This window comes from Pomacea canaliculata, linkage group LG1 (genome assembly GCF_003073045.1).
Source record: "Pomacea canaliculata isolate SZHN2017 linkage group LG1, ASM307304v1, whole genome shotgun sequence".
Classification (NCBI taxonomy): Eukaryota; Metazoa; Mollusca; class Gastropoda; order Architaenioglossa; family Ampullariidae; genus Pomacea; species Pomacea canaliculata.
The window spans coordinates 17,168,970-17,182,270 of record NC_037590.1 but is presented as its reverse complement, the minus strand read 5'-3'; the positions used below and the strand labels follow the sequence as shown (position 1 = coordinate 17,182,270).

General features: G+C 41.1%; 1 protein-coding gene across 1 annotated transcript in view; it reads right to left on the bottom strand.

Annotated features, from left to right (window-relative positions):
• Positions 1–7,183: 7,183 nt before the first annotated feature.
• LOC112566731 (extracellular serine/threonine protein kinase FAM20C-like) overlaps positions 7,184–13,301 on the bottom strand; it is a 41,313-nt gene continuing 35,195 nt past the window's right edge. Inside the window, 1 exon segment of the mRNA XM_025243069.1 lies at positions 7,184–13,172. Coding sequence (XP_025098854.1) covers positions 12,887–13,172 — 286 coding nt within the window. The 3' untranslated portion in view covers positions 7,184–12,886.

Sequence of the window (13,301 nt, the reverse complement as noted above, 5' to 3'; positions counted from 1 at the left end):
ATGATAAATGTCGAGCTATTAAAGTATGGATGGGGGGACAGGGGACGAGAGAAGAGGCAGTTGCAAAGTCAAAGGTTCAAGGCTATTGGCTTTCCTAAACCGATGGCAGCTTCAGCACTCCGAATCTTGACATAAGACAGCGGAAATCTTTTGTTTTATCAAAAGAAAAGAGAACAGTCTCGGAAATTTTAACCTAAGCATCCAGTACTTACCATGTGGCTCAAGGGAGGTAACAGCAGGAAGAACAAACATTATATTGCGCTTGTTTGTTACTTCCCTTTACTAAAGAAAAAACCCTGCTTTTTTAACCCGCTCCCAAACGATGCCTCGATGTACGTCCTATCCAAACCGACTAAACTACCTACTAGATGCTGGCACTTACCATTCTGTTAATTAAAATGAGAATATTTTATAAGCATTTTAGGTGATTGGTATTACGATTATCGCGATTATGTACCTGGCCTCTGGATGTCACGCATCAGTCCTCCATTCAGCTAACGCCCAATCAGCTGCTTCCACCTGGTCTCAGATCGATGCACCTGCCTACCGCTGCATGTGATTCGCGCTCTTGATATTGTTTCTGAAATACGATAAAAGAATTCAGCCTCGTTCAAAATGTAATCAGCACCTGATCGCGTAATGTCTAAAGGAAGATTAAAGGCCAGAGCATGTTTCTTTTTAAATCATATGCTAACAAGCGGACGTGCAATTTGTTTCTCCCTCCACCCGTGTCCAGGGATATAAAACAGACATGCGCAGAGACGATGCTTTATTCACATGCGCATGCGCACTGAAAGATACCCTAGTTCTAACTGCATGTCAAACAGATTTGCATTTCTACTATTCATAGTTTGTGCCGAACAATACCCTTTGTCTTCAATCGTCTTTGCTTTTTCTCCTTCTTCTCGCTGCTGTAAAATGTTCTTTCCCAGTGCTGTCAATCCTTCAGGTCTGCACTCATGCTGTGTGGCTGTACCTTGTAGCCAGGATGTCAAGTTGCGACATTTGAAGCACGAAACGAGGGTCAGAAAGAGCAAAAAAATATATGACGCCTTTACAGGCTTGATGGTGATTGAGATATCGTGAGTAAACGTTATCTTTCAAAATGCATGTAAATCAAAGTAAAAGAAATAAAGAAAAAAACTAAAGACACACACGGAGCGGGTTCTATAAGCGAACTAGGAAGTTGCCGAGAGGGCAAGTGTTGAAAGGGAAGTGGGGGGCGCAAAGATGGTCAGAGGGATTGGTTATTTGTTTGTTTGTTTTGGTAAGTGGCGGATGATGTTAGGACACTGCGTGCATGACTACTCTAGGGCAGCTACCCGAGTGATTACAACACTAATGTCTTTATGCCGTGGTACGCAGGGAACTTCTCTCAGTCCACCCGGCTATAGGGAACAGGCGAGGAGGAGAGAGAGAGCGAGGTTAGACACCCCCTCAAAAAATGGCCCCCCAAAAAGGCTATAACTCTTCATCTCAAATAAAAGTTAGGAGTCTACCTTCACCTCTCTTAAGTGATTGCTCTTGACTCATGCATAAAATCTGTTGATGATTTCAGACTTCTAAACTAGAGTCATTAAATCATGCAGACAGCCCTGCTTGTGACAAGAATGTGTTGCACCGCGCGGTGTGTTCACATTCCTAGTAAACTGCGATAAAACAAATCATTCAAATCCTTTCTTAAACTATAAAATATTTTATTGTCAAGAGTGTCATCAGATGCCACCTGGATAGATGTCAGACAGCTATCATAAATTGCATCAGGTACAATCACACACACACTCTCTCTCTCTCTCGGTCTCTCTCTCTCACGCAGGGAGGGAATGGAGATATACAAAGACCTATATCATGGATCAGTGCGTTCGATTGAAGTACAAGTGTGCTGCTGTTGCTTCAAAGATCAGAAAGAACACGTGATAGTGCACTTTAAGTTTTTTTTCTAGCTTTACCAATGGCATACTTTTCAAAAGAACTGTGTCAGGTCATATTAGATCCCCTTTTCCGCTACTAGTACATGAGCACCGAATACTTTCCAAGGAAAGAAGAACAGAGAGGCACACTAAAGAAGGCAAACAGGGGTACGATGCAAGCATACAGACTGGCAGACAGTTTGACAGGCATGAGAGGTATAAAAGAAGGACAGACATACAGACATGACAGGTATAAAAGAAAGACACATACAGGCATGCAAGCAGGTGGCTTAAGATACAGTGGCTGCTACACTCGTGAATCTTAATTACAGGGATGTATTTATCAGATAATTTTTGTTTATCTTAATTTTTAGCTGGAAGTATCAAGTGCTATCTGACAGGGCTTGCTGGTGAATAGATATCTTCGTCCTCGCCAAGCATTACACTGCGAAGTAAACATTACAGAATTGAGAAAGCTTTACTGCTTAAGAACATCTGAAGTTTAGAAGCCTCCTCTTAATGCTACACAACACGCCTTTATACAAGACTTCAATAACAGAAGCATTCACAGTACAAATTCTATACAGATGACTACAACAGCAACACCAATAGCAACAGACAGCAATTTTTAAAATCATCATCATCGTCATCGCCATCAATCATCAATCATCCTCCATCATCATCTACACAACCCAACGCATTCAGCACCCTTCTCCAGCACCTACCTTATTTCTTCACTCGTACGTGTGTACTGCACTGTGCAGCGCTGCACGTCAAAAAGCTGAGACATACGCGCACCGCATGCACATCATCTCGTTTGGCCACACACCAGCTGCAGACGATGCACGCAAGGTGGCTGTGCAGCTGCCGACAGGCCAGTGCCAAGGATCAGTGGCACTCACAGACACGTCTCTCCTTCTTCCCTTCTCCCACTCCTCACGGTTCCTCCCTGGCTAGCGTATCTCATATCACCATCCCTCCATCTCTCTCTGATCGGGAACCATTTCCTTCTCCTTTTTACCTTTGCAACCTTTCAAATAAATATTTAATATTCCTGTCTGTAATCTCCTTTTAATTATGTGTGTGTGTGTGTGTGTGCACGCGCGTGCGTGCGTTAGTGCACTCGTAACTGTCATGACATCTTGAGATGTGGAAGCAGAAACAAGAGGGCAGATTGCAAAAGGTAGACGCGATTCGAGATATTTTATTTTATTTTTTCCTTGAGGGACATTGGAGATTTCGCAAGCATTGTATGTACGGCGTGAGCGAGACGCATCAAAAATAATTTTAAAAAAATTCTCTGTGATGTCAAGGCCGGTGGAAAGTGGGACGGACGTGCACACACCACATATATACACGCCCGTGTACGAAAACACAGAGAGAGAGAGAGAGAAACGAGGAGATTAGCAAAGAAAATAGTCAATATTTATTTGAAAGGCTATGTATGGAGATAAACACAACCTTGGTGAGAAACAAAATCTGCTGTTTGTTTTTGTAAAGACAACGAGAAAAAATATTTAAAAATAATTTATCAGTTTCCTTCTTTGTTAACACTCCTTTCCTCGTCTGAAACACTTTTTGGTTTCCTGTGTGAACACGTACAAACATGTTATCGCTTTCTTTTTTCAGTTTGCCTGTCAAAGTCTTTGTGTGTTTGTCTGTTTCCAATCCATCCCCCCAATCGTCGTCTGCATTGGGGGAGTGTTTCTTCAGAAAGAGTGTGTTAGTGTGTGTCTGATTGTGTGCCCGTGCAGTCTTGTTTGTATTCCTGTGTTTTACTGCAAATGTTATGGTCGCTCGTGGCATGGCAAACACCAGGTGCGTTTTGATAAAAGGCGCAAGTGCTCTTCTCTTGGAGTGAAACGATCTGAGTATCTAAGTGGCAGTAGAACTGAAATTCCACTCTTCCTTCCATGACATCGAAAACCATGTTGTTTACGGTCGTTTTGAAGCAGTAATCGTATTGATTAAATATTCAGCAAATTAAAGTACAGCCAACTGTTGGTATCGATCTCTTAAGATCATTGATTCGTTGCCGTGGACGTGACGACCCATCGTTTTCACCTGTCTTTGAAGACAATCTCCATTATTTAGGGTATCTCGCTTTGCATCAAACATACTTTGTTAGTTCTACTCGGGGTGGAGGTTGGTTGGGGATTTTAGTGTACTTTTGTGCATGTTTAGGTCTACGCGCTTTATTATCGTTAGGTGATCAAGGAGTAAATAATTAATAAGACTAATAAACAGGTTCTATTGTTTTAATTTCTTCTTTCGTGAATGTGCAGGGTTAAGACTATAATCTGATTGTGCACACATTGCACGCAAACACGCGCTACATTTTGTTTTCTTGCTCCCATTTACATATCACCTTTTGTCCACCTGTAATCTATTTAATTACCTCCCCAGTAATGTATTTATTTATGCTTTTTCTACCTATTATCTATTTATTTTATATTCTATTGTCCATCTACAAACTACTTACAGTCTGTCGTCTATTACTTTAATAATTTTCAATGTTTTAAAATTATATTTTATTTTCCGTTTATTAAATTTTCTAATAACAGCAATGATTAGACATGTAAGATTCTAGAATGTACATTCCTTTGAAGCTCTCTACTTTCAAATGCAGATTGCGGCTGTAAGCCGTCTCTGAGAAGAGTTGTTTTTTTCCCCTGTCTTATCAATATGTGGAGTTCTTACATTACGCGTAGGCAGTGTTTGAATCATTCCATGGCTTCAGAAAGTTCTATTTTTGTGTTTGGATCGAAACATTTCCGTATATACCCGCACAGAGATCGATAATCAAATGAAACAGCGAACAGACGTTGAGAGGCAAACATGCGACACCCGAGTCTTCAACCCACGCTGCCATTTGTCCTCACCTTTCCTTGCCTTTCGCTTGAACGCAAAGATGTTAAGGGGCTTCTGTTACTGGTAGAAAGCCTAGCAAAGCTCAGAGATCAAAGTGGACTGAAAGAGTCAGCGAGCGAGCGAGAGAAAGAGAAAATGAAGGTGAACTTTTTTTTCTAACGGCACGTCCACCGTTGTTAGAAGTCTTACATTTCGTAATTCTAATTTCTTCTCCGTTTTGTTGTTGTTGTTTTTTTTTTTTTTTTTTTTTTGTTTCAGAGACGACTTGGCTTTCTCTCTAGTTGTCTACATTCCTTGGATGAATTGCGTGTCATTTTCCTGGGTCACCCAAAGGCGGCGCGGGGTTCTATCAGTTACAAAGTTTGACAGTAAAACCTACTATTTTTGAAGATTAGGGACATTCGTACACCAATCCCATTCCTGTTTTGTCTGTTTTTGTCAAACTTAATCATTTAACATTTTTTTTAAATACCCCAGGTTGTCCGTCTTGTCCTGGGCGAGGCTGGCAACCCATTAGCCTCATTGTTTGTTTGTTTTTGCGCTGTTCAATTATTCATCTTCGTATTATGTACTTGTATTCATTACAGTTCAAATCATCGTTAATCTTGATGTCTCATCCTCTCACTACCCCTTTGTTCTCCTTGTGCTTTTTCTGGAAACAAAAAAATGGATGTCTGCAGGCGTTAGAATTTCTGCAGCACGATCCACATGAGCGTGTAATTTTGCTTCTCTGAACCCACGCGTGTGCATTTCTGCATGTACATATGCTCATAGATTAATTTAGTTATCTGCTCTGTGCACCCATAGGGTTATAGAAGCATGCAGAAAACACCCCAGTTGCTTGCCTTTGTATATATCCCTTCCCCTTATTCACAACACATTCACTCCTCTGTTAAAAAAAAAGGGAGGGGTATTAGGCGACCATACATGTATACACATGAATACATACAATGCTTGCTAATATATTCTTCTTCAAGACGCAGAGGCTGCTTCGTAATGGTATACTGGGTAGATGCACTATAAATGCACTGGATAAAATTCTAACTTCCACAGCCCTTCTCCAAAAAGGAATAGTTACAGGGAAACAACTCATCTTCAACAGTGGAATCTTTTCCATCGTTGTTGCCTCCCTTGCCTTGTTCTTCGTTATCTGTTGGCGTTGTCAGTAGAAACCAACCGCGGACTACAGCCACAGGAATGATTCATGTTTTCTATCAAGGATGTATTGAATTCTAAATGATTTAAAATCACCATGTTTACTTCCATACAATGCTGGATTTCAAAAAGAGGTTTATGAAGTTGAAGCTCTGTTTCCCGTGAGGTCGTAAATGCCATGATGGTGGAGCTGTCGACAGATCTCTGGACTGTCATTGGCACCCTCGAAATTCTCGCATTAGTTGCCTCATTCAATGACTACAGTTCAACATAATTAAAACAGTCCTTATGTGTTTCTTCTTCTTCGTCGTCGTCTTCGTTGGGGAAACAGAGCCCTATAAGAGGGCCGTGAGAATAAGAGCCCGGTGGTTGCCAGGGGTTACTGTGGTAACTGCTAGCACGTGCGACATGTGCAGCCGATCAATGCTGTTTTGTCTGTCACGTGCTGGCTGTACAAGAAGAGTAGAAACAGTGATGTTGTGCATTTCTGGGAGAGCGATTTCCACAAATGTGTTTCCTCCTCCAGGCCCGCTATTCATGCATTGTCCGGCAGTGGAAGGCTCGCGTTCTTTTAGACAGACCGCTTCGTATTAACCATCTGGCTGGTGCCTAGCGACACATTGCTATGCACCCCTCACCCCTCACCCCCAACCCCAGGCCCTAGTGAACAAAGTAGGACAATGGCAGAGGTCAAGGACAATGTAAAGGTGTCATGTCACTAAGTCAAACCTGAAGCGGGCGTCATGGTGTTTTCTCCATTCTCAGACTTCTTCGGCACCAGAGTAAACACGGTGTCGACCCCTTTAACTTTACGGTTCTCAGTCAAACTTCGTCAACTACATCCCTATACATTGGACCTTCGGTGTAAGTCAGGACACTACTAGCACGTTGTGTGTGTGTTTGCCTGTCTGCATGCGTATGCATTTTATTTGGATAAACGTCCGTTTAGGTATTTGCCTCTTGCAGCCAACGAATTATTGGCTCGGACCTCCACTCAGTGAATGGTGTCACTAGAGGGTACAATAACGGTCACTAAACTATCAATGGCCAGCAATAAGTAGTTACTAGTGATGCCCAAGCAATCAAAAACTTTCACCGATGTGAGTTACTTGAATAGTCAATGATAGATGAACTTTCTTCCATCACGCATCCGTCAGTCTCCCAGAAAACTCGCACGAGCACTCTCATTAGAACTAAAATAATTCATAAATTTAAAATTAAAAAATACAATCAAGAAAACCGCAACAGAGATTTGTACATTTTAATGACCAAACTCTTTCTCCCATCCTGGTCTGCACAACAAAATATCTATCTACCAGAGTCAGAGTTCATGTGCAATAATAATAATATGGTTCTGAGACTCGGCGATAACAAGCATCAGCAGGCCAGAGGAACATTCCACAAGGAACAGATGTTAAATTAAAGCCACACACACACACACGCAATCACACACACACACACACACACGCGAGCAATCACACATGAACCATGTTGCTTGGGTCTGTGAACACAAAAAAGGCAAAGAAAAAATAGAAGTCACAACCCTCGTATCGGTAAATGTTTTTGCCTCATCTCAGTTAACACAACCCCCGAAAGGACCATCGTAATCAACAACTGCTTTGCGATAGTTGTTTGCGTGTTCAGATAACGTGAGCTCTGTTCATCAAATAACTACAAGGCTGCTTTATTCAAAAAATCAGAATGGAGAATGTTCTCGTTATGCTGTGCTGGTTCGTTACATAATGGAAGCTGCTTCCGTTGCAAACATCTTCCTACCTTCTGTGCACTGAGGCAGATTTGTTTTGAAAAAAAAATCCCCACACCAGGCTTAAGAAATATTTTTTTTTATTTGTTTCTGACATTTCTTTCTGGCAAAATGCTCAGTTTAGTCGGTCAGAGTTTCTCGCTGCTGGTTCGAAAGGTTCGGTCATTTCCTTCGACAAATTATATCACTGATCAATGAAAGAAAGGATGTGATTTGAAAAAGGAAAAATCTAGAACTTTATACGACAGTAGGCAAACATAAAAGTGTTAGGAAACCAAACAAGCCAAGTTTCTAATGGATTTCTCAGTCACACTACATGTTCCACTCCATCGCCACAGATGCGAAGGCGAAGAAAGGGTTACAGGAATAATGTTGCATGTGAATGGCCAAACTTACAATCAATTCTGAACGCCATTTGGAAAATACGCTGCTTTGAACAAATATTCATTGATCCATCGACTCTTTCATTCATTTAATTATATCTCTTTGATATCGCATCGCTGTAGTAAATTTTCCAGTGAATATTTTCTTCATCCTTGTTTTCACGAAAGAAACATCATTAAAGACAAAACAAAAATCAAACCCAAAGCAAAAAGAAACCAAAAAAAAAAAAAAAAACCCCCAAACAAAAACAAAACAGAAACAAAACAAAACCCCGCAGCCCTATCACGAAATCCGATGTCCGCAGAACTGAATCATGACCTTTCACCGTGCTGCCCCAATCCCAGAGATCAGTGCTTCAGTCCAAGACCTCACAACCTGTCCTCCACCACCCTTATGTGAAATAAAAAAAAAAAAAAAGGAAAACCTGTTTCTCGTTTATTAGGAATCAAGGTCGGACACAAAGCTCTGTTCCACCCATAACTGCTCAGCAAACAGCATCGTGCTGATGGTCAAAGATCCTCTTCAACGATGCTTTTCGTAAAACAACAACAAAGACAACAACAAAAAAACTTCATTTTTTTTTAAACGTCTGATGAAAGTAGTTGCCAAGGTAACGTAGACGTCAGGAAAATACGGCAACGTCTTTTTTTTTTTACCTCAACAGACTCACATTCACTGAATGGCTTCCCTAAGAGGACTTAACCGTTTTCCTCAGACGCCTAACACTGAGTAAAGAAAACGAAAATGAGACTTAATGAAGGATGGAACGAAATAAGAAAGAAAGCTTAACAAAGGTTTAGCGACATGGGTCTGTCATAAATTGTAAACTTAAATAATAAGACTTTTTTTAATTACTGTGGCAGCACCGCAAGAGAGTCGGGAGACAGTGCTTCAGACAAGTTCACCATGTTGGTCTGTCAGTGGTAATAAAGTGCCACAGCCCATAAAAGGGTAAATAAACAAATAACAAAAATTTATAAAAAAAAAAATAAAAAAATAAAAAAATTAAAGGTAAATTAAAAAAAAAACTAGTAAACATAAAGTACTGTTAAAATACTTTTACAATCTCGTCGTATCAACGGAAAATAATCATCAAGAAACACCGAGTAACCAATCATCTGGACGCAGAGTGTATGTGTGTATTTACTGTTGTCAGTCAACAAACGCTGATAAACTTCCGCCCACGTCAGCAGTTCCATGATGCATCGGTGTTTGACGACCGAAATACATCATCGCGAAGGGATCCCGATCCTTTTCAATAGTCCTGGGGAAAGATCACTACACAGTACTTTCTCGACAGTTATTCTCAATTCACAACCACTCACCACGCCTTTCGACATAAACGTTTCGAAGGCGTTTGTACAGCAACTCCATGCTGCCAACCTCACAGCATCTCTACCATCACAGACTCAGGTCCATTCACATGTAGTCCAGCACTCATGGACTTCAGATTTGCACTAAGAATGACATCAACACTATACATAGTCCTTATCGTCTCCATTATCGTCTATACATAGCTCAGTATTGTCTCCAACGTCTCCTGCATCTACATTCAAGCTGGTAGCACGAACCTTGACCTGTGTTTTGTACATACAAGTTCCAGTAATTTTCAGACGGTGAACGAACCCTACAGGGAGTTTCGTGAACAAAAAAGGACACAAAAAATATAATAAATGAAAATTAAAACGCTCATGGCACCGAGGCTGAGAACATAATGATTTCCCATAGGACAAGTTGTATGACAAGCTTCCAGTCGAACTGAAGGCGGAGAACTACTGAGGCTACATGACAACCATGACAGAACAATTTGTAAGCACCAACAAGGGTGTGAAGATAATCGCTGGTGTTGACAGTCTGGAGGTCGAAGGTCATGATTCACTGACTAAAACAGTCGCGGGTCAAGCAGTGGGCTGCTTTCACTCCGAAGTAATCGAAGCTTGTTCACACTCCTTGTACATGTCAAACATTGGTCTGAACTGTAAATTAAACAGAATGTTCACAATTTTTAAGCCAGATGTTTGTAGTCATTCACGAAGATTGACATTTCTTATTCACATACTTAAGATTAAGTTCATGTCAAACATAGGTCATCTTTTTTTTTCTATCTGGATATTTCTCTCTCTCTCTCACACACACACACACACACACTTTATTTTGGCTTATGAACCAATTATTCGATCATCCTAGCTGTCAGTGGAAATAGCTGGCGTGGTCCACGCAGCTCACCCTCTATGTTCCCATCAAACTCACTGATTATACAAAGAACAATGTGGAATTAAGCAACAATTTACAGTAATATCTTGCAGTGAACTAATCTGGTTACGTGGTTGTTCCATCACCAGGCAGAATCTGGTTTGAATAAACAGTGTAGTTATATTCTTATTTCTGTTACTTTTTTCCTCCGTTCGTTTGTTTGTTGGCGTGGCCTTTCTTTGGTTCAAATTGCTGACATCACTATTATCACTAAGAGCTGTCAACACTGAAGGCAATCAACAATTTTAGGGTTTGCTAAAGTTGAAGTGAAGTCGAAAGGGATTATAAAATCTCAACGTCCATCGACAGTTAATTTCCGCTTCAAGTAAACAAAGTTTACTATCAAATGTTTGCTAAACTGGTCTGTTATCATGTAAAGCTAGGATTGAAGTCCTTCTCACACTTTCAATAGAACTGAAGTCTTGTTAAGCTAAAATTGAAATCTGCTGTTAAAATTTTGGAAAGTTTAGACCTCTACAAACATCGCCATGCACAGAAAGAAGTCAAAATCGTGACTCCATGATATTCCTAATTAACATATTTCCCAGCTCTTCCATTGACTGAGCTTTTTCACATAAACGTCTCCTAGTACTATGCTGACGTCAGGGTTCTTGTCCTCTTTCTGTGCATGGTGATATTCGTTGGAGTATTTACTCAGAACTGGGGAAAAAGCATCTTGCACTGAACTTTCCCGCTCATTAGAAACATTTTACACCCTACTAGCGCTTTAATTAAACGTTGTCTTACACACTGCCTGACACTCGCCACTTAAACCACTAATTGTTAATTTCGGGCAACATCTACAAACTGTTTTCCTGCAGTCGATAGCAGTTGAGTTATCTAAAACTTGTTGCTTGCAGCCGACAGTTCATGAACACAGGCCGGCAGTCACGAGTCATTTCACTTGTTTACAGTTAAACGCTTACAAAGAATTAAAGGCACTTACCGACCGACACAACGGCCATGTTTCATGGAGTCATAATGTACGAAGAAACACAAAGTGATACCGACGTCCAAATATAAATCAATGAAAAAGTCAATGAAACCATCGCCGCCGACAAAGATCAAAGAAACTCATACATAATAATTATAGGATGTTCATGTAAACACACTCTTTCTCTCACTCACACACACACACATTTGTACGCGCAATCAAACTCACAGATAAAGTTTGCATTGACTCCTCATTTCAAAGTCTGATCTTCACCTAAATGAGAGTATATATATATTCCTCGGAGTTTTCAATAAACATGATCAGGGACTGTGAACATGGAAGCGAGTAGGTCGTGTGTCCGCCGCTCTCGGCCATTTCACAATATGTCTGGCGAGGCTGATTCCAAGGCGGAAATAATTAAAAATTACACTTTAGTTTGGTCCAGTTCTGTATAATTATGTAATTATTGCAATAATAATATATTACAAAGAACTAAAGTTGCGCACTGATCAGCAGCGCGGTTTGCACACGACACACATCAATGGCACAGAGATCAAACGTCTTCCCAGCAGGCCTTGCGAGAGAAATGTCTCTAAGGTCTATATTATTGGCGTTTTTATTTTAATAGCATTCATCTTTGTCTGAAATAACACAGCGAACTACTTTCACACTTGTACAATCGAGCAACTTTTCGTCCTTTCTGAAACTGGTGAGTGGTGCACTGTGTCCACTGACCGACACAGCACGTGCTGTATAAACGCGGCTGATATCAAACATCAGGAGGACCGTTCTCAAGCTGCCCTTAATATAATTCTCTAAATTATTTTTTCTTTAAAAATACACCTTATCATTATAAAGGGCTCTAGTTAAGTAATTCATGTCGGACAAGATGGATCCGACAACTGTCTGTTCTTTAGAACCTACTTGACCATCAGTAAACGCTCCTTGTTTTTGCTAATTTTTTTTTTCGCAACTTATTCCCTTTCACAGACGAAAATGTACACCAAATCACCATAAATAAGTCACATATGCGTAAATCCCACCGTCTGTCATAAAAGTCCACAAAACAGCGAGCAGTTCGTCCTGTTGAATAACTTTGGTCCCAAAAGGCTTAAATGTCTCAAAAGTACGAACTATTCGTAAAGTCTGAAATGTTCTGAAGCAGACTGGTTAAAAAGTTTTCAGTCTGTCGCACACACCGGATTCGAAGTAGAAAGGAATTGTGCTTCAGATATCCGTAAGCCAAAGCACAAAATGGTTTTGACTGTACGAGTCTTGTTCTCCGAGAGAAAGTCAGGCGAGGGCACAACATTCCTCAAGTTCTCGTCCCTCCATAATGAGACATAACACGAATCACTACATGAGACAAAGGGGTGTTCACTGCATTTCTAAAATAGAATTTCATCGTATTTCCAGATGAGTAACTGGGCATTCAATGCGTTCAATTCTTTGTTTGCTTGTTTGTTTGTTCCCAGACAATTTTGAAGACCAATGTCCTGTAACATGAAGCACCGTGACAATATTTGCAACCACGGACAAAAATAATTCTTCTTCTTCTTCTTCTTCTTCTTTTTCTTCTTCGTCTTCTTCACCTCCCGAGAGTCAGGGTTTAGGTCAATACACGCCATCATCTACGACGACTTCGTGGATGGGTTTGCTGCTGGCGCAGTCGGCGATGACTCGCAGCACCTTGGCCACGCGCCGGTCCAGGGCGTCCAGATGCGGCTGCAGCAGTACGGGGGCCGCAGCATCGTGCAGCAGGGCGGCCCTCATCACGGCGCTCAGCCGCTGCGGCCCGCGGTACAGACGCACCAGCCTCTGCAGCGTCGACATGCGGATGGAGCAGCACTGCATCATGGGAGCCAGGCACGACATCTCGTCTAACGCGGACTTCCCAAATCTGCAGAGAAGAACCAACGAGAAACCCAACATATTTGTCATGACAGTTATCTTCGTGTTTCACTGTAGATAAGCATACAATTTTAGGAAATCAAAATCTCGATGAAAACAGCAAAATTCAAGTTAGCTG